Source organism: Nyctibius grandis, chromosome 2, assembly GCF_013368605.1.
Source record: "Nyctibius grandis isolate bNycGra1 chromosome 2, bNycGra1.pri, whole genome shotgun sequence".
Lineage (NCBI taxonomy): Eukaryota > Metazoa > Chordata > Aves > Nyctibiiformes > Nyctibiidae > Nyctibius > Nyctibius grandis.
Window position 1 is genome coordinate 36,668,623 of NC_090659.1, and position 25,825 is coordinate 36,694,447.

Sequence of the window (25,825 nt, forward strand, 5' to 3'; positions counted from 1 at the left end):
AATCCATAGGAAATATTAGTGTGAAGCACAGTAAAAGCAACATTTTAACTCTTGCTCCTAATCATAAGCAAGTCTACAAAGGATGAAGTTCACTTGATCATGTTCACTCTGGACTAATGAGCTTTGCTACTTTTTTTGAAGCTTTTGCCAAATCACAGGGAAAATATGCTTTCTAAATCTGATAGCTGGTAACTGCTTCTATGTGGAATAATACACTGTTTCAGCAATGCACCAGGCAGGGGCAGAGCAAAGTGGAGGTTATTTAGGTTAGTCCTTGATAGGTGCATGCCATGTTAGTAAGTCATCAACGCTTTTTTTTTTTAATATAGAAATATGTATAAATGGAAAATTGTGAATGGATTCTTCTTTTGTTAAATGCTCTATATTCACTTTGCTCACTACAAAAAACAGAAGAGAAACACCCTAAAGTCTTCTCCAAATCTTCAGTCATCACTAACTTAATGATGGAGGACAGGGTATAGTGAGAAATGAAGGTAATGTTAGAAAGTTAATTGTACTGTCTAGAAACAAAATGTAGGCATATTGTGGAAATAAAGGGCATGCTGGCAACGCTTCACATCTCTCTAAGCATTGTTAGAAGCCAAGTATGTTTTCTTGATTCTCTAAATATGCCTTTTCTACAACTCAGAGCAAATCCCAAAGTACAGATCTCTGTTGCAGTTTCTACTAAATTAGGCTTGAAATGCAAAGATGTTAGTAAAAGGACTCTGCAGAGCAATCCCCATACATACATGTGCAGTGGATTGTTTGAGGTCAATGCTACCCTGTACAAATTGCCACCTCTGAAATGCTCATTCATCAAGCCTGTGTCTCCCCAGTGTGAGCCTTTTGTTTGTAGATAGTAACCTTGTTTTATCATTTCTTCAGTGATTATCCTTAAATTTTTTTTTAATCACAGTTAGTGAGAATATACTGACAAATCTGAGTCGTCATTTTTACTCAAGGCTCCAGAAGATGTTTTCTGGCTGAAGCTGGTTTAGAAGCAAGCTGTAGTTTTGCCATGTCACACTCTTGTACAGGTACTTTGACATAGAAGTTAATTAAGAGTTTGATTATAGGGCTTTTTTTAAATCTCTACCGATTGGCCCATCTGCAAGCAGTTGCTTTGCTGCAGAGGTCCATGGCCCTGCAGGAAGAGACCACAGAGGGAGGCAGGGTGTATAGAGACTGCCGGGGCTTCCCCCAAAACGCTGTCCTGTGACCCACAAGTTACCTGAAATTAGAGATTTGTAGCTGCTCTGTACAGGTGCTGTGAAAGTTTCTTTTTGGATAAAAGGAGCTCTGGCAGCAGAATATTGGCCTTCGGCAGTGTGCTTCAGTGCCTTGAGCCGGGCAGCTTGACATGCTCCAGGCTACTGCCGTGGTGGGAAAATCATCCCGACTTCCCTCTTCACTGCGGAACAGAATTGTAACCAAGGGCCCTGGCTGCTGGTGTGGTGGGCTGCAGGGATGTCTGGCCTGCGGGTGGAGGTGGCATGGCTGCCCACTGCTGAGGGGGGAATATTACTAGGGTCACAAGGCCAGTGACACTGAAGAGCCTGGGCGTGAAGACAGGAGCTCTGCCCAGCATGCTCTGACTTTTCTGAGTGCTCACACTGGGTAAGCTGTCTGTTTCCTTCCGATAATCATCTTTGCAAATACTGGCTCCTGCACCCCTTGGTTTTAAATTACAGCATAGGATGTTGCTGCGAAGGTTTGAGCAAGCGTTCATCGCTGTCAGCAGAGAAAAAAATGGCAGTAAAAGGAGAGGAGCGGTGCACCTCAGCTGCAGGCCATCGCCTTGCCCACGCGGGGGCTGTGCAAGACTGCAGTGGCTGTAGAGCCTTCCACAAAAGCTCTTCCCTACCTGGATCTGGAAAAGCAGTTCTGGGCTCTTCCTTCACTTTTGCTGTCTTCGTGCACTTCAGCTGCCATTTGAGTGTCACACAGCAGTGAAAACTGTAATACCACCGAAGCCTAAGATCGCTACTCAGTGCCATACGCCAGCAAAGCCAATTAAATTGAATAGGAAGTGGGTTTTGATGTGCATTTGGGGATTACAAGCTAGCTGGAGGTGGGAGAAATGGATACTTTTCAGTTTCTGTCTCATTTGCTGATGCTAAAAATATCTGAATTTCTCAGTGAAATGCTAGTTTTCACTGAGCTTTGGTTATCTAATACCTAATAATAAATATGTAAGATCAGCAGATGTTGATACATAAATATGTATTGCAAGTCCAGAAACACTTTTAATGAGGAATTGAACTGTGCTAGACTACACTATAGATGCAAAGCTTTTGTTTCTACTTCATTTTGGTGACAACAGTTGTTGGAAAGAAATTGAATTTCCTTCATTTTGATGTGTATGTTCCTAAAATGAAGTTGTTCAGGTTGAATTCACTGAGATGGAGAAACAAATGTATATGATCCTAAAATGTTTCCCTTAGATAACTGGGGCAAAATAACTATGACTCGAGGCTTACTGTTTTACAGTGAGGCTTTTTCTTCCAAGGGTCATAACATGAAGTGAACTAGGCAAGCAGTGATTACAGTATTTATGGATACTCTCCTTCCAACACATGCATTTTCCTTTTATTATGATAGTACGTGAGTGATAGGACCTCTCTTCAGGCTTGGGTGGAGCATGCAATGGCTTCCTGATCCTAACAAGGTCACAGAATCACAGAATGTTAGGGATTGGAACGGACCTCGAAAGATCATCTAGTCCAATCCCCCTGCCGGAGCAGGATTGCCTAGACCATATCACACAGGAACGCGTCCAGGCGGGTTTTGAATGTCTCCAGAGAAGGAGACTCCACAACCTCTCTGGGCAGCCTGTTCCAGTGTTCGGTCACCCTCACCGTAAAGAAGTTTTTCCTCATATTTATGTGGAACCTCCTGTGTTCCAGCTTGCACCCATTGCCCCTTGTCCTGTCAAGGGATGTCACTGAGAAGAGCCTGGCTCCATCCTCTTGACACTTGCCCTTTACATATTTATAAACATTAATGAGGTCACCCCTCAGTCTCCTCTTCTCTAAGCTAAAGAGACCCAGCTCTCTCAGCCTCTCCTCATAAGGGAGATGTTCCACCCCCTTAATCATCCTCGTGGCTCTGCGCTGGACTCTCTCTAGCAGTTCCCTGTCCTTCTTGAACTGAGGGGCCCAGAACTGGACACAATATTCCAGATGCGGCCTCACCAGGGCAGAGTAGAGGGGGAGGAGAACCTCTCTCGACCTGCTAACCACACCCCTTCTAATACACCCCAGGATGCCATTGGCCTTTCCATCTTTTCTGTTTTAACAAAGTAGTTCTGCTGAAGTCAGTGAAACTAGTCTGTGCAAGCTGGAAAATGCATAAATCCTAAATACATGTTGGGACAATTGCTAATTCAGGAGATATGCAGGGAGTGAAAGAAAGAAAAAAAATTTCTGTAGTGGAAAAAATTGTTCCATTTGTAATGTTTATAGCTTTGGGGTTTGGGGGTTTGCTTGTTGTTTCAGTATATAACTTCTAGCTAGTGACAGCAATTACTCCTTGGCGAACCCTACTTCCATTTAGTTTCAAAGTGTTAATTGTGAGTTAGAAGCAGTACTTGGGTTTGTTTGTTCCTTTTTTTAATCCATTCCCGAATGCATAATCTTTCCTTACTGGAAGTTGCTAATTTGATTCCTGCTGTGTGCCCCCCACCCCCATCAGATGTGCTGAAAGTAGCTTTTGATTGTGCACAGAATTTTAAGATTATTTACTTGCTCAGGGAGCGGGTTTGAAAAGGATGGCTTTCCGTGGACATTGTGTGAGTGTAGGATGAATCTGTTACCAAGATAGTGTCATGAATGCATTAATTCCTTTTGGATTATGCTCTTCTCTTGTTCCACTCATTATAAACCTTGTGTAGTTAGGTATCTGAAGGGGGAAAGGACTGTGTTATTTTTGGTTAATATTCTTGAGGGATTTTTCTGATAATATAATCAAAGTTGCAACTGCATTAATTTTAAAAACTTTAATTCTCCTGCATCTTAATAAATGCATCTTCAAATTTGATTCTCTTTTACACTGAGAACTTCTACATGTACTAGAAAAAAATTTTTTTAAAGCACTTTGTGGGGGGGGGGAAACAACAAAAACCACAAAACAAAACAAAAAAAACCCAAACCAAACCAAAACTCCCAAACTCCAGCCCTCTCAAAACCCTCTCAACTCCTGCAAAAAACAAACCCCCCCAAAAGCCCTGTTTAGACTATTTTAAAGGATGAGTCTTAAAAATCATTCATAGTTGTGATTCTGATGTTGTGCGATGTCCTTTTTTTAATAAAACAGCTCTGGAAATTGTCCATAAACTTAGATCGTACTGCAAATGTGTAACTCAAATGAGTTGCAATTAGGAAAATTACTGGACATTTTGGTAGCAACAATTATAAATAAACGAGAATCTTCAGGCCTTTTTTTTTTTTTGCTACTTCTCCTTTTATCTAATTTCAGAGTTTTTAGTCAACTCTCGACTCTTTTGTAGAAATATCTTGGTGCTAAATTCTGCTTCTGCTGATATTCTGCAAAAGATAAAATTCTTGAGACTTGGGTGAGCGCAGGAGCAGCATGAATATCAGGTCGGGTCCCTACCTGCCAGGTGGCTTTGAACCCAGCAGTAGAGCTGTGCCTACTTTGGTCCATGGCTACTAGAGCAGTAGCTACTTTGACACTAGCATTAGAGCACTCAAGAACTGTTAGCTAAGGCTCTGGATATAATGTTTACATGTATGAACATTTTATTTTGTATTCAAGTTTTATATGAGGCTATTAACAATAGTTGCCCGTTTGTCTTCTAGCAGAGGAATAATCCCATTGGTAACTAATTGCTAGATGAAAGGTGTATGATAAGCGAAAGGAAACCCCTGTCTTTTTTGTCTCCTTTCTCCCTCCCCCTTGCGACTCAACGAGTCTTGGAAAGTGTTATTAGTGTAGAGAAAAGGAGTATAATATCCTCCCTTGGAGCAGGATGGAGAGGCAGGTCTGTCCTTTATCCATGTTTACTATCTATAAGTGTCTTTGCACAGGCTTTATTCTGCAGCATATAAAATCTGACATACATGTCCACCAGTTAATAGTTAGTTAACTCGGCACGTGTGTGTTTGCATGTATGCTACAAAGACAAACTTGTCAGAGAAAGGACACTACTTCTAAAAGTGCTTGAGAATAGTTTTTCAGTTAACTTCATGTGAAGTTACTGAAGGTGTTTTCAAGTTAGCTGCAGTCATACAATAAATACAAAAATAGTTATGAAATGGGATTTATGTATCAGTGTATCAGCATCTGCTATTAAAATTACTATTCATGATAGGAAAAGATTACAGAACACAAGATTAGAATGTTTATATCTACTTGAATAAAAGTTCTCTTCATGCATAATATGCATTCACATATATGCAGATTTTTTGAAGACAAAATTCTTCAATTGTAGTAAGGTTGAAAGGATTGAGATCTGTATTGACAAGGGTAGGAATACAGAGTTTTTGAAGAAACTGCTGAACTTAGAAAGTATATATTTAACTTCCTGTCTTCATAAACATGAGTGATGCGGGGTTTATTCTGAAGAATCCGAATTTAAAAAAATACATAGTTATGTTACGGCTGAGTCTCCACCATTCACCTCCCTTTTTGTGCAATTTTTGTAATTACCTGCAGTAAGAAGCTGAAGGGACAGACTGGAAGGGGGAGGAAGATCCTACCTACAGATTCCAAATGGGTCAGGGGTCTGGTGTAGTCTGAAAAATACAGCTATAAATGTTCGTGTGTGTTAAATCTGGGAGAAAGACCCTGGCAAGCTCTGGTTAAACCTCCAGTCTCCTTTGTGCCTGAGAGATTACAGAAGCCCATGAATAAAACAGCAATGAAGAACACACACTGACATAGTGCTGCTGCTTTCTGTGTGTTTACTGTGTGGTGGGTTTAGTCAGGACCTGTTCAGTAAACTAAATTATTAATCTAGTGTTATTATTTACCAAGTGTCTTCATAAGATATATTAGCAGAATGTTTTTACTTATCAGTTCTCCGAGTGATCCTGAGCTGCATCTGCTGTGTCTGCTCAATACTGGAGTCTCTGTGGGGCACTGTTATGGCTGTGCACACTGTACATAAAGCACTGCAATCCCGGGGAGCTGATTAGGTGTCTGTGGGCTCACGCAGAACTGAAAAGCTCTGCCTTTTTTGTTTTAGCAAGTTTTTCCTTCCCATACAGTAAGATATTTGTTATTATTATGACCACCAAATGACCTATATATACTTTAAGTATCATTTTGAAGTTATTTGGCCAGCATTTTGGAATGATTTCACCTTAAACTTAAATAAACGTACCAGTAGGATATATTTTGCTGCTGTAATCTTTGTATAAATATGGTGTACAGCTGAGGTCCTTGATTCAAATGAATAATTTGAAAATTCAGGGTGGGGATCAGGAACATAAGGCAGGTACCTAGTGGCAATTTGTGTCCTAGCTATTTAACCAGAGTATGCAGGTCCCTGACAGCTTCTTGGTCCTATCTGCCAGGCCACCTTTCAGACAATTAGCCTGAGGTGTCTGAAATGTCAGTGTGTTTGGCAACTGAGTCTGCCTTTAATGACTTCATCTACTTAACATCGTTATAACAACAGATACCCATCGTGGTATTTTAATTAGATGTAATGGACAAATGTCTCTTTTTTTTCTTTTCTGGTTGTATTTGAAATTCAGCCTAGCAAACATAAAAATTAAGTAGCTGAAATTGGAAAAAATCTGATTCTTTGTATTCAGATTTTTGAGTGCAATACAATAAACAGCTTTTTTTTAATTAAAGAAAACTTTTAAAAAGACAATTATGAAAAAAGAGGACAACCCACTAAATCTTATTGAACATACCTGCAAAGCCCTTGTGGTGTTTGAGTGTTGACTCTACCTGAAAGCCTCTCAGCAGTATACCGTAATTAAAATTCAGAAAAAGTGCCTTTTGCTAATAGAAGAGTGTCATCCAGGTATAGTCACATGCAGTTTTATACCTTTTTTCCCCTCATGAACTGAAAACTTTAACATAACATTTCTTCGTTCAGTAGTACTGAGAGCGAAGCAGTAGCAGGTGGAAAAGTCTATTCTTTATTATCTCAAAGAACAGTCTCAAGGGAGAGAATGCAGGTTTTTTAGGGAGCAAAACCTTGATTTTATAGATTGAGATTGTATTATTTGAAACAATGGAGTTTGCCAAGAGAACAGTGGGTGTAAGTGCAGTGATATCATAGAATCATAGAATGGTTTGGGTTGGAAGGGACCTTAAAGAATGTCTAGTTTGAACTCCCCTGCCATGGGCAGGGACACCTTCCACATTCATGTAGAATGGGTGAAGGTCTAAATGTGTTGAACGTGGTCATGTAGGGCAGGCAAAGGTCTAGGTATGTTGAAAACTGTTATGTAGAGCTGGCCTCAGCTTCCCCACTGACTTTCCTTCTGTGTTTGGGTTGCCTGCTATCAAGGGCTTCGACATCTGCTATATATATAAATACATGGTGAAACCAAATACCGTAGGATATTATAGAGGACAGAAGTGTATGTGGGTTCAACAACAAAGTAGAAAAAAATAAAAATGAATGGAGGCCCTGCCTGCTGGCTGTTACTCAGGTGCAAATTTCAGGAGAGAAGGTGTTTAAGCAGCAGGTTGGTCCTTCTGAAATGTACTCTCTGCTTCCAGTAAGCTGATTGTCCTGCTCGAGTACTTGCTTTCTCAACCAGAAACAGGGTATGGATTTCAAAAGATAGCTTGCCTTCTGCCTCATCGGGACATGACAACCCTCCTCTGTGTCTTGAGCAACCACCGAGAGGCTTACGCAGGCGGTATATGGAGCAGAGCAGAGTGTGTGTGGACATGTTCTGGCACTATTTCATCAGTCTGAATAGGTTTACCTTGCCCATCAAAAAGGGTTGAAGCAGCGATTAACATGTCAGTTTTTACTTCTGTGAATATTTATTTTGAAGTAATGTTAAAGTATTGAAAGAGTTCTGCAGCATTAGCTGGTATATTACTGCTACGGGACTGCTGCTGACATTTTAACTGTTTTTAAGTTATGGTATTTTTCTTTAGAAATGCTTGTAAAAAAGTCCCAGAGGAGCAGCTGGCCCTCTTCAGTCAAAAAATGAGGCACAATCTCAAGCAGTTAGCCCAGTGTTTAGATGCATGCCTTTGAGAGTGGGGACTCTTTGGAAAAGGGGCTATTGGGAAGGGCTGGGAGATGGCGTAGAAGTAGCAGCAATTTGTGTGTGTGTGTGCTTCCTTACAGTAAAATCTTTGATGTTGTTACTTGGGCAGTTTTCTTATTCTTCTGCAAGTCTGGGAATTAAGGGTTATTAGAGAATTTTCTGCCAGTGTCTCTTTGTATTCGTTACTCTGGCAGAAGGCAGAGTTTACGTCCTGACTCTTAAACATCTCATTTACTGCTACACACCTTTCTAACTGAGGGATCAGAGGCTTAGCTGTAAATATGAGGAAGGCTAAGGATAAAGCTGAGTATACAGACTCTTAACCTGAGGCCGCTTATCACAGTGAAAGCTTTTTTGCTCTGGGGTTTTGTGTTTCATGCAAACCTTGCTCTGCCCTCTGCTGTCACTGTGTGTTACGGAACAGAGATGGTGTTGTTATTTTCATGGTAGAGTTGCCCGTGCTAACTTGCTGTTTGCAGTCTGCTTTACCAAACAGAATTTGAATTCCTGTCATTAATCAAATTTCTCACCACAGGTAACTGCTGTGCCCATTCTGTTTATAATGTATATGATATGAAGATATGTAGTAAATATGCTAATTTTGGCCTTAGAAAATCATCCCAAGGTACAAGTTATTACCCAGGGAATAGTTATTCTGTCCTTCAAAGCTATATTTATTTTCTGAATCAAGCAAATTTCTGATTTTTGGCAGGCATGCTGATTTGTGAAGTCAAGTACTTGAGTTAAGTAATGCTAGTATTGAGGATGCCTGTGCTATTTTAATGCTACCCTGGCTGCATGCATATGCATTTGATGCCTGTACTTACTAGATCGCGTACTGTTTTCCTCCACGCAGTTTTTTGCACATTGGTGTGTTTGCACGTGTAATGAGCAGCAATTCCATGTATTTGTTGTTTCACCTGTGACATAACCAAGTCTGGAGTCCTGTTCTCCAAGACAGGCTTCAGATTATAGTTCTGTCTGCTTTCCAGTTTCAGAAGGGAAAGAAGCAAGAAACCCTCATCGCTTTGAACTTGGTTCACCTCTTGAGGTAGTTCATCCTATGCACTGCATAAGCAAAGGGATGTAACAGGAAAAAAAATGCATCATATATGTGTAAAAGGAGGCAAAATAAGGATTGTACAGACTGCTTCAATTCTGATACATCCTCATTTCTTAAGTAGCTGGCATTACAGCGTTGATGTTCTTTCAGTATTACCTGAGTGGGGTTGAGACATCCAAACTCTTGAGAAAGCCAACCTGGAAAACTGTGCATCGACTTTGGATAGCTATGGCAGTTGTGAGCAAGGCCAGAGCTTTTATATCCACTTCTGCCAGTTGCGTTCATAAAGCAATCAAAGTAGACATAAGTTTGCTGTAATTTTATTGACAAGCATAATGGGACATATTTTTACCAGTGGGTTTCATAGATAGTTGCTGAAAGCAGGAGAGTAGTGAGAGTCAGTGCAGGATTTTGTGAAAATAATCCATGGACATGGACTGTCTTGCTGTTCCTCTCCCCATCCCTCCAGCTTATCCCCATCCTGGTTTCCATACTTCAGATTCCAGCTCTCCATCTGAGTTACGTCCCTTGCTGCAGAAGACCTTAGCTCCTGCCTCTGCTTGCCTCTTTCCCTTTCTCCAGCCTCCACTTGCCCCCAAGCTCAGTCTTCCCCTCTTTGGGCTCTTGATCCAGTCTTTATTTCACCTTCTCTGCTGCTTCTAGCCTAAGTTTTAGGTTTCATGCTGTTTTGACTTCCAAATCACTGAAAAATTTTCCATTGGAGCTGTAATTTAACTGCTGACAACAGGATTCCCCTTCTTGGCTACTTATTGCAGGCCTCTTCAAGTAGTTGCAAACCTTTGCCATGGTTGCTTTACTGAGCTGCCTCCTCTTCTCTCCTCTCTGCTTGTCAATTCTGACAATAAATGATAGCCAAGCAAACAAACAAGTAGACTAGTATGGAATAGGATGAGTCTTTGGTAACAGAGATATTTATTTGAACCACAAATTCTAGTTGTAATTAACCAGCTGGGAGCTATAAGTGCAATTTTCCAGAGGCCTGGCTGCCATCAGGTAGTTGCTGTCTGTGTATGCAGAGGAGGATTAGAGATGGTGTTTGAAGGTGCTGCTTGGGGAAAAGGCAAGCTGTTATTCTAATGGGGGACAGCTGAGACCTGCGTTTTTCACCAGTCACAGGGGACCACTGAGGCTGGTTTTCAGCCTTCCTGCAGAACAGGGCATTTTACAGAAAGGCACTTGCTATGCAACATCTTTGCTCGCACAGACGGGATGCCCTCAGAGAGGAGCCTGCAAGTGTGACTTCAGGAAGAGAGTTGGGGTTACAGTCTAACTTTTCCACTCGTATTTATTTGACAAAATTAACAACTCCAGTTCTTAGAGCAAAAGGGATGGTGACTTAATTATAATTCAGTAACTCAGTAGGGAGCCCAGATAATGATTGCAAAGGATGTAAACTGTGCTGTGAGACACCGTGCCTGTTTGCACTGCAGCCCTGCTAAGACCCCAGGAGATCCTGAAAACAAAGAGAGAAAGGAGGGCACTGGAGGCCCTGTCAGCTGGTCTATCAAGTCACTAGCTGGTGAGCTTACCCATGGTATTGCAGAAGGTCCATCTAAGGTCCATCTAGGCTGCTTGTTCCAGGGCACACAGGCAGGTGACCCTGAGGCACCTCGTGTGTCATGCTCTGCCTGCCTGCCTGCCTTCTTAAATTGGGCTTTTTGGTGGCTCATGCTGTGCAAAGAACTAGAGTGTCTGGATCCAAGTACAAAACATCCTTAGGCAACCTCCTCCCAAACAAGTAACCTGCTTTTAGATACCAACTCGAGGAGGAAACAAAGTGTTTCCTACCTGGAAAAGGGGGCAGGAGGACTGCTGCCTCTGAAGCCTCATCCAGCGCTAATTGCTGGTTGTTGAAATGAGCTGGTGCTGGTGGTTTCCTGTGGGCCAGGAAGCTGTGGGGCTGTGTTAAGCCATAAATATGAAGGCTGGGATTCCACGTAGCATTAGACTGTAAGAGAGCTGCATACTGCTTTTACTGCTTTCCTGAACTACCTTTTTCTTTTTTAGCCAAAAACTTTAAAATGAGGTTATCAACAAAGATGAATGCATGTTAATTGCATCCTTGCAGTTTTTCCCAAGAAAGTTTTAAGTTTTAAAAGGAGCACTAACAGCATGCTTGTTTGCTCTGAGGAGTCAGGCATTTACACTGAGGAGCTGTGCCTGGAGTTCGGCAGTAGGTAGGAGAGTGTGCTCAAGATGTATCCAAATCCCAGCTTGTTAACCCGCCCGCATACAAGTGCGTAATTGTTTTCCTTGTTGGAGTAGTTAAATGCAGTAGATACGAACTTATTTTTGGTGGATTTTTTTAGTTCTTTTGGATGCTTTTTTAGTTTTACAAACACTTTTTAAACACTTTTTTTCCTCTCTCTCTCTGACTTCAGCTATTGATGGATTTCTAAAAACCGATGAAAGACAAAGACTGGCAAAGGAGAGAAGAGAAGAAAGGGAGAAATACCTTGGTAAGATGGCAGGAGGTGTATGTATTATTTATGCATACTTGTTAATAGGCTTAAGTTACTAACGTGCCATTTTTTCTGTTCTGAATTTTAAACACTGTGATTCAGTCTGTTCCTAGTCTTTATCATTTATATTACTACTTTTAAATTAAATTATAAAAATAAATTAATCTATGTCATCTTTGATTTCCATTTGAGTATTTAATATTCTATAGTTACAAGTTGATTTTCTTCTTTGTTTTATGTACTTTTGAATATAGGTTTATGTGCAAGACACTGACTGTTAGGATTCTGATTTGTAAAAATACCAAATAATCCTTGAATAATACTCAGGATAATACATAGGATGATGTGGTGAAACAGTCTCAATTTTAGTCTTAAGTTTTAGCTGTATTAGAAGATACAATGTAGTTAAGTACAACATAAAGCAGATACTTCTGCATAAGTTTTAAAATCGTTAATCTTTCAAGAGACTGAGAAAAATTATTACTTCATTTCCTGAATAACATAAGCATTGATTTCAGAGTTTTTAAAATAATCAGTTGTTTTTAATCTACTAATATTAATATATCTCCAGGGAAATGTTGAAGAAATTGAAAAAAAAAAAACAAACCAAAAAAAGTGTGTGTGTGTGTGTATACACAGTTAATTTCATATGTGTGTGTATATATATGTGAAATTAACTGTTTAAGATTGTTTTGGACTTTATATATATACATATATATATATGTAAAAATATATTGAACAGTTAACTTCACTTTTCCTCATTGTAATAACAAGAAAGGCCAGTAGCACTGTCCCTTAAGGTTACCTGACAGTACCTGTCAGAAGGAATTGTCAGTGTTTTATCATTTTGTAAAATTTAAGCTAGGCATATATTTTGAGGAAATGTCAACTAAAACAGTATGGACACCTGTGAAAAGAATCCTAGGAAAATACTGTTTTTCTTGCAACAAATAAACAAACTGTTGACCATTTCTTGACAAAACCTGAGACTTGAGACCAGTGACTTGACATTTTTTTAGTACCATGGGCTTGGTGAGCAAGATTCCTTTCCAGTGAAAATCTGTGAAAATCTGCTGGTGTTTAGTACTTAATCTCCCCAGAGGTTCTGTCTATATGGGGCATGCACCAGCCTGAGCTGTAGCTCACATCTCTTCTAGGTGTAGTCAGTCCAGACTATCTCTTCTGTCCTCTTGATTATCCCTTCTTTGCTGTTTCCCGAGAATGTGACATGATGAGCAGATTGGAAAGGACTTGGATTAAAAGGCAGAAAAGGAAATGAGAGGGAAACTGAAAGCTGGAGAATCTGGGAGTGGTTGGCCGAGGGGATTTGAAAGGTGTTGGCTGCAGTTCTTGTCCCCAGACATCATATGTACCTTCTGGAAACATACTTTAAAAAAGGGGTTAAGACCATTTCTAGAATGGGGAGCTCTGGGTTTTAGTCACAGTTTGTCTGTGGCAAATTTGTTTTAGAAGTTCAGAAAAATGCAGCGAGTTCCTCAAAAGGACAAGTCTTTATGCAGCCAGCAGATACTTTGCAGCAATATGGAATAACCTTTTCACCAAAGCCAAAAGTCATTAATCAGTGGTTTAGTATCCCTAAATTAAGGAACAAGAATTGTATGTGTGTCCATGATGACAGAATTGTTTGCTTCTCTGTCCAGGATCAGTCCCAGGTTTCACCTGCTTACTCAGAAGGTAATCTTAGCACAGTCTCTGGTCACCTCACTTCATTTTTGGTTTTTATCAATGCCAGCATGCTGTTTTCACCTGCTCTACCTGATGTGGCTAGTAGTCGTTAACAATTAGCGACTGGTCACTTGTTTTCCACTGTCTCTGAGGTAGCTCTTTTTCTATTGACAAGTCTGATTCTTCATGCATACAAGTCCAGGCTCATTTGCAGCACTGACACCCGTCTCATACTGCCCTGTCCTGGGGGGTGAGGAATAGTGAAATCTCATAAGGCAAAAGAGGAAGACAACATCAAATGTATTTCTAACAAGAATAAGGTAGAAGGTGTTCTGTAAAGCAGGTTGGATGTGAGGAAGAAGTATTTTTGGAGGATTCAGTATTCAAGGGAAAGAAATGCAACTCTTGGAAAAGGATTTGATGTTGGAAGGACTCTGGCTTTAAACCAAGGGCTTTTAAGGGTGGAGTGGGGCTAAGAGGGGCTGAAGGTCATGGCTGTGGTTAAAGAGCCTGGAGGCGAGAGCTGAGGGACAAAGGCTGATCGGAGTAGAGGGAATTGAGATGGCTGGGCAAGAGCCTAGGACTGATGGGAAGATACTGAGAGAAACTTAGAAGACTGAAAATTTGCTGTACAAGAAAACAGGAACTGAAAAAGCAGACTGAGTCTTAGTAAGTGAGCAGGATGAAGGACTAGCTCTTATATAAACAGTGTTAATTCTGGCTTTCCCTAACTTTCAAGTTCTTAGCCTGGCAACTGTGGGAATATTCCTTTTGTGTTTGTGTGTTGCTATGTGACATTACAGGCTTGTAGACATGCTTACTGAACTCCTCTTTCTTGCCTTTTTATGGAATACACTTGCATGAGAAGTGGATTTTTCCTCATGATTTGTCACCTTAACTTCTGCTACTTATGTTTCTGTGTAAACCTGAAGCAACAGTCCTGTATGTAATGTTGCAGTCTGAATTTCTGTAACAAGAAGCTGATGTCTTGAGAAGATTGACTCCAGTTGGAATAAACAACTGGGCAAACCCTCAATAACAGAAGTAATTTTTTTTCATGCAAAGAGGCAGAAGTGGATAATGATGTAGTACCAAATTATGAACAGAATGGTGTCTTTCCAAAGCTTCGTAGAAAATTTAGCGTATGTTGTTTTCATGTATTTATTTTGAAGGCAGCCCCGTAATGAGAAGCACAGTTTTAAAGAAATTCCAAGGGCTTTTGCTTCAACGTGTATAACTGATTCACTTTAAAACCTACTGGGAACATTTGTTATGTCTGAAAAAAGAATTTAGCTTTAAGCTACAGAGGGATTTGAAGCAAACAAAGTTTTTAACTATTCTCTATGCTGTTTTTACATAGGTAGGGGGCACAAACTGTCACCTTGTGTACAAAGGGCTTCCCTGTTTATTTACTAAGCAAATCAGTTAGATTTACTAATGATTCCAGCACTTCTGTGCACTGCATTTTTGATCTTAGTGGACTAAACCCCTGTGTACTTGTATTGGTTGTGTTACACTGTCGTGTCATGTTATCAAATAATTTTAAAACAGAATAAAATTTACATAAAGCGAAATGCACCTTTTTCTCTGCCTAAGCTGCTAGGGAACAGCAGATACTGGAAAAGGAGAGAAGAGCAAAACTTCAATATGAAAAGCAAATGGAGGAGCGATGGAGAAGACTGGAGGAACAGAGACAGAGAGAGGAGCAGAAGAGAGCAGCTGTTGAAGAAAAACGGAGACAAAAGCTTAAAGAGGAGGAGGTAAGGTCCACTGGGAGTTGTACAGCAGAGCAACTCTGTATGGTAGCATTAAACATAACACAATATTGACATGCATTAAACGTTGACTTTTTTATTTTTTTTTTTTTAATTGGCTCAGATGCATGTGGGCATTACTTCAGGAACTGCAAACACACATCACCACAGCTATAGGTACTCTACTACTGGTTGTACTCAAAAACACTTTCCAAAGCTTTTTTGTCTCTTGATTTTTTTGTCTGATCTCACAGAATAGTCATCTCCTTATGCTAACATATCTGGGACTCTGACTGTCAGATGATAAAGCACCAGCTTTCCAGAAGGTAGTTTTTAAACATGAGTGTTTCCATAAACGGGAAAGATTTTTCTTACTGTTTTGTGGTTTGGTTTTTTTTTTTTTTTTTTACTGTCCATGAAACTGAAATAATGTTTATGAAAATGTGTTATTGTGTTTTTTCCTTAGTGACATAAAATCAGAAATTCTTACTTAAAGCAGTGAAAAATCTGGGCTGGTTTAAAATTCTAGCACAGAACAAAATTAATCATATATATTTTGAAGCATCTTCATACACTTCCTCTCTTCTACTCTCCCTGCTGAGATCATTAAGGTTCTTTTTTGCTCTAGTGAGTCCAATTTCTGATGCAGATCCCTGAATGCCATGCGTGTGTGTGTCTCTCCGCATGACATTCTGTAGAAAACACTAGTACTGCAACTGATAAAGAATTAATGATTTTTGGAAAAGGGGGCAGTGGTTTAAAAAAAAAAAGGCCAAAAGAAGATATTTCCCTAGTTCCTAGATAAAAAGACTCTAGAAATCTGTAGTTATTAACCTTCCTTTTTTTCTGCCCCCCATCTTTTGATCACAATATCTTTGCAAAAGAGGTAAAACACTTCTGCATGGGATCAGAATAACATACCGCTGTCCACTGAAATTTTTTTGTTGTTTGATTTTGCACTTTAACCTGAAGAGAAGATTATAGCCTGCCATTCCTCTTTCAACTGTAGCATACGGATTGTGGCTTCTGTGTAATAGCTGAGAATGCATTTTAAAAGACTTTGTCATGTAGTTTGTTTCAAATTTTGGTAAGAAAAATGGCAAAAACCGGAAACAAAGAGTAGGAGGTCTCTTTCTGTGGTAACTTCATTGACCTGATGTGCTTCTTCCCCAGTATTTCCTCCTGTAATAACATTTTGCAGCTAAGCAAAATTGATCCCCTTTATGGGGGTTGTAAGAGAACGTGTCAAGTATAAAATCTTCCAAAACCCTGTCCTCAAAATTTGCACTGGAGCAGGGCAGGGATGGGGAGAGGTGTAGAAGAGTGAGCAACTGCCTGCTTTCCCTGCCTGCATGGTTTGCTTGTGCTGGAGAAATGAGAGCAGGGTTGTCAGACACAAGAGAGGCTGTGCCAGGTCAGACTCAAAGGGTCTGTTCGGTGGGGACCCCATCTCCTGTAGTGACCTCCAGCACTTGCCCAGAGATGGATGGAAGAGGCTGAGCACACAGTGATGTTTCTTCCAAGCATCAGCAAGCCTGTTATAGCTCCCCAACACCCCATACCCGTGATGGGAGACTTCTCTAATGGCGAGAGAAAGGCTGCCTCCAAGTGTTTGGTCATAATACAAATACCACTCCTAGCTCTGCTCACTGAGCTGGTCCTTCAAGCTTAAACTGTCTAAAGCCTTTTGGGAACCAAGGCAGGCCCAGGTCTGGGTCCTTTCCCTTTTCTTTCCTCTGTCCTCCTACCCCCAGGCTGGGGAACCTGAGAGACTGCTATGTGGGCAGGAGGACAGGAGAGGATGCTTGTTCGGGGATGGATTAGACCTGGTGGGAGGAAAAATCCAGGAGCCTCTGAAGAAGGGGAGGGTATGTAGGGGAATAATCTGTAGAACTGGGGAGGATGAGGGAAGAAGGAAACTGGGAAAAGGAGACACCACCACCTCCTGGCTTCCATTCATGGTTACTTGTCATTCCCTCATTTCTCAAATTCCACTTGTATTCTACTAAAGGATCTGCCAAATCCCACCCCCACCAGCTCTTCTGATGAGCCCCTCAAACCCTGTATATGTAGTAGCAGTGGAGGTCTGAGTAAGGATGGTGATGAAGTTGCAGCTCCATGGGCATTGCAAGTTACTGACTGCTCATGAGTCATTCTGGACATTTGAGGCTTTCTTTACTGGAAGAGCTTTGAACTCTTATTTCCCACACCTGGGGAGGTGGGGGAGTTTTGTCCTGGCCAGTGAGCCAGTATACTGCAGCATGTCCTCAGTGTTTCTCCTTTTAACACTGGTTTACACTGGGTGGGAACTGGAGCACCCATTTTACCTGCTCATCAGATGTCTGAAGTATAAAGTAGAGAGATTTTCTTCTTTGCTCTCCACCTTATTGGTTGTCCTTTATATCTTCGTTAAGTCTTTTTTCCTTGCTTTTTAACACAGCAGAAAGCAGTGCATATTTGTGATAGGAACAGATTATATAAATCTCCTTCTAGAAAATACTGTTGTTGCATCTGTAAGAGTTTGAGAGATGAATGGCTCTTAAACTGTGGGGACTTGTTGGCTTCATACATCAGAGCATCCTCTGCTTGGCTGTTTTGCATGCAAAGGACTCCTCAAAGAGGAGGTGGCTAAGGTTCAATTTGTTTTGCTTACTTTTCCCCCTCTACAGTGCCAGATAAGAGCTTGTTGCAGAGCACAGTGGAAGTGTGTCCAGTTCCTTGTGAACCAAATAAAGGTGTCTGAAAATTGTTCTGTGTACATTGACTGCACTTTTCTTATCTGTAGAGGTCTCCAGTAGCATTGCCCTTCCCTCCATATTACTTGTAAAGCTGCCCACCTCCTTTAGTAAAAGCAGTCTCTGAGCCTTGAGGAAAGCAGCATGTTGTTGTTCAACAGAAGCTATTAAAGAGATTCTTTTAACAGTAAGTAGCCAGTGGCTTTGGGACTGCATAAACACAAAGCTAGTCCTTGTTCAGTTAAAGTAATTTTTTCCCTTTCCCTATCTTGAACTTCCATGTGACTTGGAAATACCTTGCAAATAAATGTCTGGCTGTACACAGGGTATTGGGAAGTCTCCGTAGAAGCTCTGTTCTTCTACTGCTCTTGTATTCCATAAGACGTGAATGTCACTTGTACAGGCCATGTCAAGGGTGCGAGTGCAAATAACAGCAATGACATCAATCTGGTCAAAGATCCATTTTTTGATAAAACGATTGGATTTTGTTAAAAAGGAAATTGATAAATTAGTACTGATCCTACCAATGTACTAATGTTTAGATGAACTGCTACTGGTAGACAGCCTCAAATCTAATCCTGCACTCAGACTTGAAAGATTGATGTAACAACTGCTAAATGGAAAAGAACATTCTGCAGCATTGGAGAGATTCCTTTGGTGCACGTGCACTATTTGTTACATTTCTAAAAAGTCTGCACTTAAACAGAAGAGACTGAAAAACTCTCAAGATGTTGTAGTGTTAATTACTTACTTAATTTATATTATAATTTAAAGTTAATTGCTTTTTGAATTATAATATATGGAAATAATAACCACTTTCCAAACATCTTTTGGTAATTCATATACTGAGTGGAATTCAGTTGCACAAGTAATACAAACATTTTGCTGCAAACTGTTTGAGATTGCTGTGCAAGCAGTCTCTCAATTTGCTTTGTGCTGGACATGAGGAGAAGAGTTTAGTCCTCATTATATAATGACACCGACTGTCCTCTGCTCCCCCCTTGTCATTACTTGCTGCTGCAGCTCCCCATGTACCTTAACACAAAGCCTTCATTTGTCCCATATTGTTCTTTGATGCACACACCTTTAATAAATTTTCCCTTTCTACATACCTGTAATTGATTGAGAGTAGAAATTAATTCTGTTCAGAAGGGTAGTTAAATTTAAAAATACTGTATTGCTTTTTAATGCATTCTTTAAATAGAAAATAACAGAGTGCTCTTGTTGCTGTGTGGAAGAGCCACTGAAAAGATGAAGGCAACTGATAATATCAGAAACAGTGAGCCACTTACATACCGTGCTGATGAATGTAAAAAGTGAAGAGGAAGAGGTTTTTTGGGCTTTTCTAGATGTTTTGTATTGGAGGTGTCAGGCAGATTGTTTTAGAATTGTTTGCACAAATGATTTTTAGTCATAATACTTGTAAAATGAATTTTTCCTTGTTTTCACATCTGTGTCATGTTTTAGATAGAGAAAAGGAAAGTGCTTTGATCAGATTACCTGTATTCTCACTATTGGGTTTTTGGATTTGTTTGTTTGGGTTTTGTTGTTGGGTTGTTGTTTTGTTCTTTTTTTTTAATTCAGACAGTGCAAATGTTTGTTCTTTTGCTTAGTTTGAGGAAAACCTGGATGAATAACTATGGATTTTGGAAGTAACACGTATATTTTAGATACTAGCAGTAGATGGCTCTCTTTTTATGGTTTTACTCATTCTTAATTTAACCCACATGCAAAGCTTGTACATTATAGCTTTTTGTAGAAGCTTACTATATCTTTAGTGCAGAGATTTTCTTCTATCTATTGCTGTTTGAGTTCCAAAATAAGGAACACATGGATAGTTTGATATGTTTTTAAGAAGGTACTTCATCTATAACATAGACAGGAAGGGGTTTGTGCATTGTTTGCTGATGAAGGAATACATTGTCTTGTTGTTTAGTTTTCATCACAGACCAAATTATTAATGTATGAGTTGTTCATGCTATGCTTCCATGTGTCTTATTGTTTTCTTTGGCTTTTTAGTTTTGTGCTAACTTAAAATGTTTTTTAAATAACTATCCTTTCTTTGCGAAAAATGGCCTTCATGTTGTTCTTTGTCTAAGCTATATCTGCAGGGTTTCATGAGGTTTAATAATTATGTTCTGTAATGCTTTAATGAAAGGCTCTTTGCAAATGAAAATGAATGATCCTTTCCACGTAATGTAATTGAAGATTTCAACCTCAGATTGTAGGTAGCATGGGCTTTCAAATATGTATGAAAAATCATTTAATTTCTTTAATCTATTTCATCATGCATTTTATTCTTAAAACAGCGCTTTCATAGTAGGTGGTATAAGTGTATTCTGTGGTTTGCAAAGTACAGAATATTGCTAGTCCTTGCTTCAAGCAGCATTAAAAAAAAAAACAAACGTAAATCACCCAGATAATTGAAACTTGACTGCTTTCATCTTATCTTTTTTGATTAATGTATAACAATATCCATTACGTGTGGAAAGAAAGATTCTATATAAGTGTATGCTTTAATGAGAAAGAAACGGGAGGGACGTTTTCCTTTGTAAAGAGTGTGGGTAGAAAGGTATGTTGGGGCAAGATGCATAGTAGAAGAAAGTAATGAAAAGAAGCAGACTGCAGAGAAGAACTGATGATGAAAAAGGAGGTGAGGTTTGAAAAAAGCCCAGAAAAGGGACTCAAAGAGAATTAAATTAATGTTGGGAGGTGGGAATTTAAAGGCAAAAAGCGTGAACTTGAAATGCAAAGCCAGCACACATAGGTTTTAAATGTGAAAATTCAATCATCAAGTAGTAAGAGAAGAAAGAAAGACTGTAGCAAACTAGATTAGAGGGGAGTGACTTTGGATTCCAAGACTGCAAGATTGCCGTCTTTTCACGCCCAAAGTATGTACAAGAAGTGATAGAATATTCAAAACTGTAGAGGTTTTCTGTGCAGTTGTAGAATAGGCTGTGCTTGAGCTTTGTGATGCTTTGTGCATTTGCTCTGTAGGGAGGAAAAAGGGGGAGGAAAGAGGCAGCGAGAGCACTTCTGTGCCTGCCTGGACACTGATGGCACTGACTAGACAGAAGGAGGGGAAAAAAGGGGGTAGGAGGGGCGGGGAAGAAGCTGCCTGCTTTCAGTGGTCTTTGTATGATGTTACCTGATAGACCGTGAGCTAAAGACACAAAGGGAGACAAAACTGAAGTGAGAGCTCAAAACATATGACCGAAAGATCGTCTTCATGGAGATGGCAGCAGAAATTGTAACAGCAGGGCCAAAAGGTAACAGGGACAGGAGAGCTGAGAATGATAGAAAGGGTATGCACTCGTATAGAGGGTTATAATGGAATTCTTTATGGTACAAGTGATTTGTAATAAAATTAAGAGAAGAGAGCTTAAAGACAAAAGGTAGTGGCTTGCTCTTGAAACGTGGATAATTGGTTGCACGGTTCGATGAGTTGGAAAAAAAATGAGGTCAGAAATAAATTACTGGAAGTCATGGTAGTAGAACAGATTCTTCAAAGACGTGGAAGAGACAAAAGTATATTGCAGATAACCTGAAGATGATGAGAGGGAGTCTGGCGTTGTAGAAACCCAATGACCATAGACAGAGCCCCAGGAAGGTAACACAAAGTTTACAGGTATGTACATAAAAGTTCCAGGCATGGTAGTTACTGGAGGTGCCTAATGTTAGGGTCTGACCTACTGGAGGAGCTCCATCAGAGACAACAGGCTCAACATCAATGCAGAGACTAAAGGAGACATGCTTGAGCAAAGATTGAAATTTTGTGGTAAAATGTCTTGGGGAAGGGGAATAGGAAACTTAGACCAAAGTCATGAACCAGTGAGAGAAAGTAATCTGGCCAAGAGGTGCAGGAGAGGTTTTCCGCACAGTTGATCTGAACTACCAAAAATATTGTAGACAGAGCGGGGGATTGATAGAAATTGAAGGGGATGTGATGTAATCGCAGAAACCTGCAGGATTGAGAGTTTGAGGTGGATAGAGTAGGAGTTTCATACTAGACCAGAAGGACATAGCAAAGGTAGTAAGTAATAGGACCAAAAATACTAATAGGATCAAAGGGCTAAAAACCATTGGGGCAGGAGTTGGAGGCAGCAAGAGTAGGCTCATCTTTCACAGTAGGGGTTGGGCTGCTGAAATGTGAGGGTGAAGAGGCTGCCAGATACTGGGAGGAGGAAGGGAAGAGGGTGGTAGGTGATGGAACGGTGGGTGGGGAAGAACCAGGTTTTATTTGCTTGAAAGGAGGAAAAGAAAAGGTGCAGAGATCGTTGCCACAACAATAAACCACTGAGAAACTAGCAGAGGGCGGAGGTGGAAACAAAACTGCGTGGAGGTCTTTGAGAGTTAGGAGGTACTGGAAAGGGAACAAGGCAACCATACACAGCTGTAAGTCAAAGGTAGAGCAGGATTTGGGGAGGGAAAGAAACCTCTTTCTTCTTCCCCATCTGAAAATCCTAACTCATCAAGCCATGAAGAAGAACGTGGGGGTGGAGGGGAAAAAAATAAATCTCAGAACAGCACGATCTGGGCATGCACTAAAAAAAACACACGGGGGGGAAAAAAAAACAGCAGCTCTTAAATGTGTAGACTGTAAAGAGCATAGTGGAAGAAGGAGGGAGTTTTTGTAAAAATAAATAAATAAATAAGGCATCCTGCAAAGTAACCTACTTTGGGTTTGAAGTGATCATTTATCTGTGTGGCTAGGAGGAGCCACTGGCATTGCAGCAATTTAGCTGTGCTCAGAAAGGGATGGAAAAAAAAATCCTGAGGTCTGCATAGACAAGAAGGAGTTAATGCTTGTCGAGCATTATTCTTATACAAATTAAGTCCAGAGCACAGCAGCAGCCTCACCAGCAGGAGCAGATGCTAGGCAGTGATGCAACCTGTGTTATTTACTTAGGCCTCTGTAGTGACCTCAGTGGCTTGCAGACAAAGGAGACACATATCTGGAGGTGGGTAGCATGCTGATACCTTCTCTATTTAGTCCTTTTTCTTTTATTGCAAACTAGCTCCTATAATCATCTTGCGTGGAGCAACAGGGGAGTTGTGTATTTTTTTGCATGGCTTCAGAAGGAATCAAAAAAAGCCCCCAAAGAACTGATTCAGATTTGGTTTCTGGTTTTATACCAATATAACCAGGAACGTTTAGAAGCCATGATGCGTCGGTCCCTTGAACGCAGCCAGCAGCTGGAACAGAAGCAGAAGCGATGGTCGTGGGGAGGAGCACTGGCTGCGGGCTCAGGAGGGAGAGATGGTAAGTGAAACGGGCTGCCTGCATTGCAGATCTGGAAGTGCAAAATGCATGAGGTTGTGGAGATAGTAAGGATGATGCATTTTGTAGTTAGGGTGGTACTGTAGGGGCTACTGCCTTGGGGCGTGAATAAATGCTTTGTAATTGCTTGCCAGGCTTCATCTCTCTAATACTTTCTGGGGAGAAAGGTCACTCCTAACTTTAGGAATGCAGATCATTTTATTAGGGTAACCAGAATCTGTTTGGAGGATGCTAAATGCTAAAATGGAAATTTATGCCCTCTCTCCCTTATTCTCTTCCCCTGCATTGTCTTCCCACGCACACAGTTAGCAAATTTAATATTCACCAAAGGACTGAGTGCTAAGCCTTGCAAAAGATGATCTGTTTTTATTTGGTACTTCTAAAAACCTGATGGGAATTTCTAGATGACTATGCAGCATGTGCAGTTTAAAATAGTTTGTTTTTTTTCCCCACATACTTTTTGTTGCTGTTCTTTTTGATTTGGCTTCAGAACAAATTCTTTTTATTATGTAATCAGTCATGTACTGCTTTTATATTTCAAAAAATGCATCTTTTCTGTTTGAAATCATATAATTTATTTAAATTTGTCAGGTTTGAATAAACTGTTGTTATGGGGAAAAATATCCATGTTTGGGGGATGATGAAATATGACAGTTACTCTTTTTAAAACTGTGAATATACTTAACTCTAAAAAGGCAAACTCTGTTTCACACCGTAGTTTTCACAGTGTGCCATCAAAAAAACCAGGAAATTATATATGATAATAAAAGAAGTCTTTTATACTTAGAGAAAGAAACTGGTTTGTCTTTGTGATGCAGTTTATGCTTAATTCCACCTCCCCCAACTTATTCAGTAATTTCTTTCACCTCTTTTTGCTCTGATTTCTCTGCTGTGTAGGTGAATCAGAAAATACCCCACCCCCTGTTCTAGGTTTAGCTGCCAACACCCTTCCTCCAGACCCTGTGACCTCTGCTGCTCCTGCTGATTCCTTCAATGGTATTTCAGAGAATCACAGTACCATCGTGTCTTGTTTATAACTGTTCTAATCCCTGTAATCCATCCACTGATCTTGTCCTTCCTAACCACTCCTTTCTTATTATTTCAGTCTAGTACTCTACAGCATTACCCTTAGCGATGTGGACCAAATGTCTTTTTCATTTCCTTTTAATTTTGCCATGGTGGAGCAGTGCATGCCTCGCATTCCAGCACAGTAGAGGCATTTCATGGTTTTCTCGCTAACTGTAGACGTCTACCGCTCAGATTCTCATCTCTGTTAATTCTGTGGGCACTCTGTGTTTGTGTGTGTGTTGTAAATATAATTACGCATGTGTTTGACAGTTCTAATGGACATGCACAGGTGCAGGTGCTGTTTAAAAAAAAAATAAAATTCAGTTTCCCATTAAGAGAAAATGTGGTACGGAGATGGTGTTTCATCAAACCAGTCCTCTTTTTCCATCTCAAGGGCCTTTTTCTCCAATATTTTATGAATAAGCAAATTTGGTGTAAACAGCCTTGCTATGCTTTCAGCCTCCTGAAGTGGATTTTAGCCAAGCTGATATTGGTAACAAACTCAAGTAGTTGACTTTGTTTAGGCAGTCATGGTTTGTTTTCTTTTATATTGTTCAGTTATCTTTTTTAATTATTGTTCCGTTATCTTTTTTAATTATTATTATTATTCCCATAAAAGGACTGTGAAGTAGATGAGGCCTCTAAAATTAAGCATAGATTGCATGTAGGATTTCTGATTTTGATGGCAAATATACTTGGCATTTTGAAAACATAACACAGCCTGTGCTTTTAAGAACTAGGTTCCTTCTCTCCCCCCAAAGGAGGAGCTAGACTTGGATGTTACTTCTGCAGAATACACAGTAAATGTTGTTCTGCCCATGATCTCACAGAACTATTATTTCTGTGCAGACAGATTCAAATTTTTGTGCAACGGATGTTTTGCAGCATACCAGCATTGTACCTGTTTTTCTTTTTTTTTTTTTAAAAAAAAAAAAAAAAGAATTCTTTACTGTAGTAGATGGAGGCAAATCTTGCATACCCCACTGAGGCAACCTTTCGATGGGTGTAATAGGGAATGCACTAACTTAGGGGTTGCAGAATTAGGGCCACATACATGTCTCTAGCTGAAAATATTTTTGTTTTTGAAAGAAATAAAATTCAAATTTAAGGGACAAAGCATCTATGCTTTTAGCTTCTGAGCATCATGCAGCGATCATCATGTACTAGTACACTGTGGTAATACTTGATAACATTTTTCTGACATTCAGTTGAATAAATGGCAAGGTAGGAAATAGGTATTGCACTCAAACAGACTTTGTCAAACAGTATTTCAGAAGAATAATGAAAGCACTTGGGGTAGTACCAAAAAGCTTGTTTTGGTTTGGTTTGGTTTTTAAATATTCTCAAGCACAAAAAGATAAACCTAAGTGGCTGGTGCCAGATCAGTCATTAAAACTGTTCCCATCGTGCAAACGTACGAATGTTGGTTATTTCACTTTCATATTAGAATAATACCTGAGGTCTACCCCAGCTCTTCCAGACTGAAAGTAGAAGGGAGGGGGAATGGAGATGAGTTCAGAGTTGTCGTGTGTGCAAGTC

The 25,825-nt window shown here is 40.1% G+C and overlaps 1 protein-coding gene across 1 annotated transcript in view; it reads left to right on the forward strand.

Annotated features, from left to right (window-relative positions):
• Nucleotides 1-10,674: 10,674 nt before the first annotated feature.
• Nucleotides 10,675-25,825, forward strand: part of MAP7D2 (MAP7 domain containing 2) — a 38,011-nt gene continuing 22,860 nt past the window's right edge. The window contains exons 1-5 of the mRNA XM_068395281.1: nucleotides 10,675-10,819; nucleotides 11,682-11,759; nucleotides 15,045-15,208; nucleotides 23,086-23,200; nucleotides 24,116-24,214. Of these exons, the coding sequence (XP_068251382.1) occupies nucleotides 10,675-10,819; nucleotides 11,682-11,759; nucleotides 15,045-15,208; nucleotides 23,086-23,200; nucleotides 24,116-24,214 (601 nt within the window). The remainder of the gene's footprint in view (nucleotides 10,820-11,681; nucleotides 11,760-15,044; nucleotides 15,209-23,085; nucleotides 23,201-24,115; nucleotides 24,215-25,825) is intronic.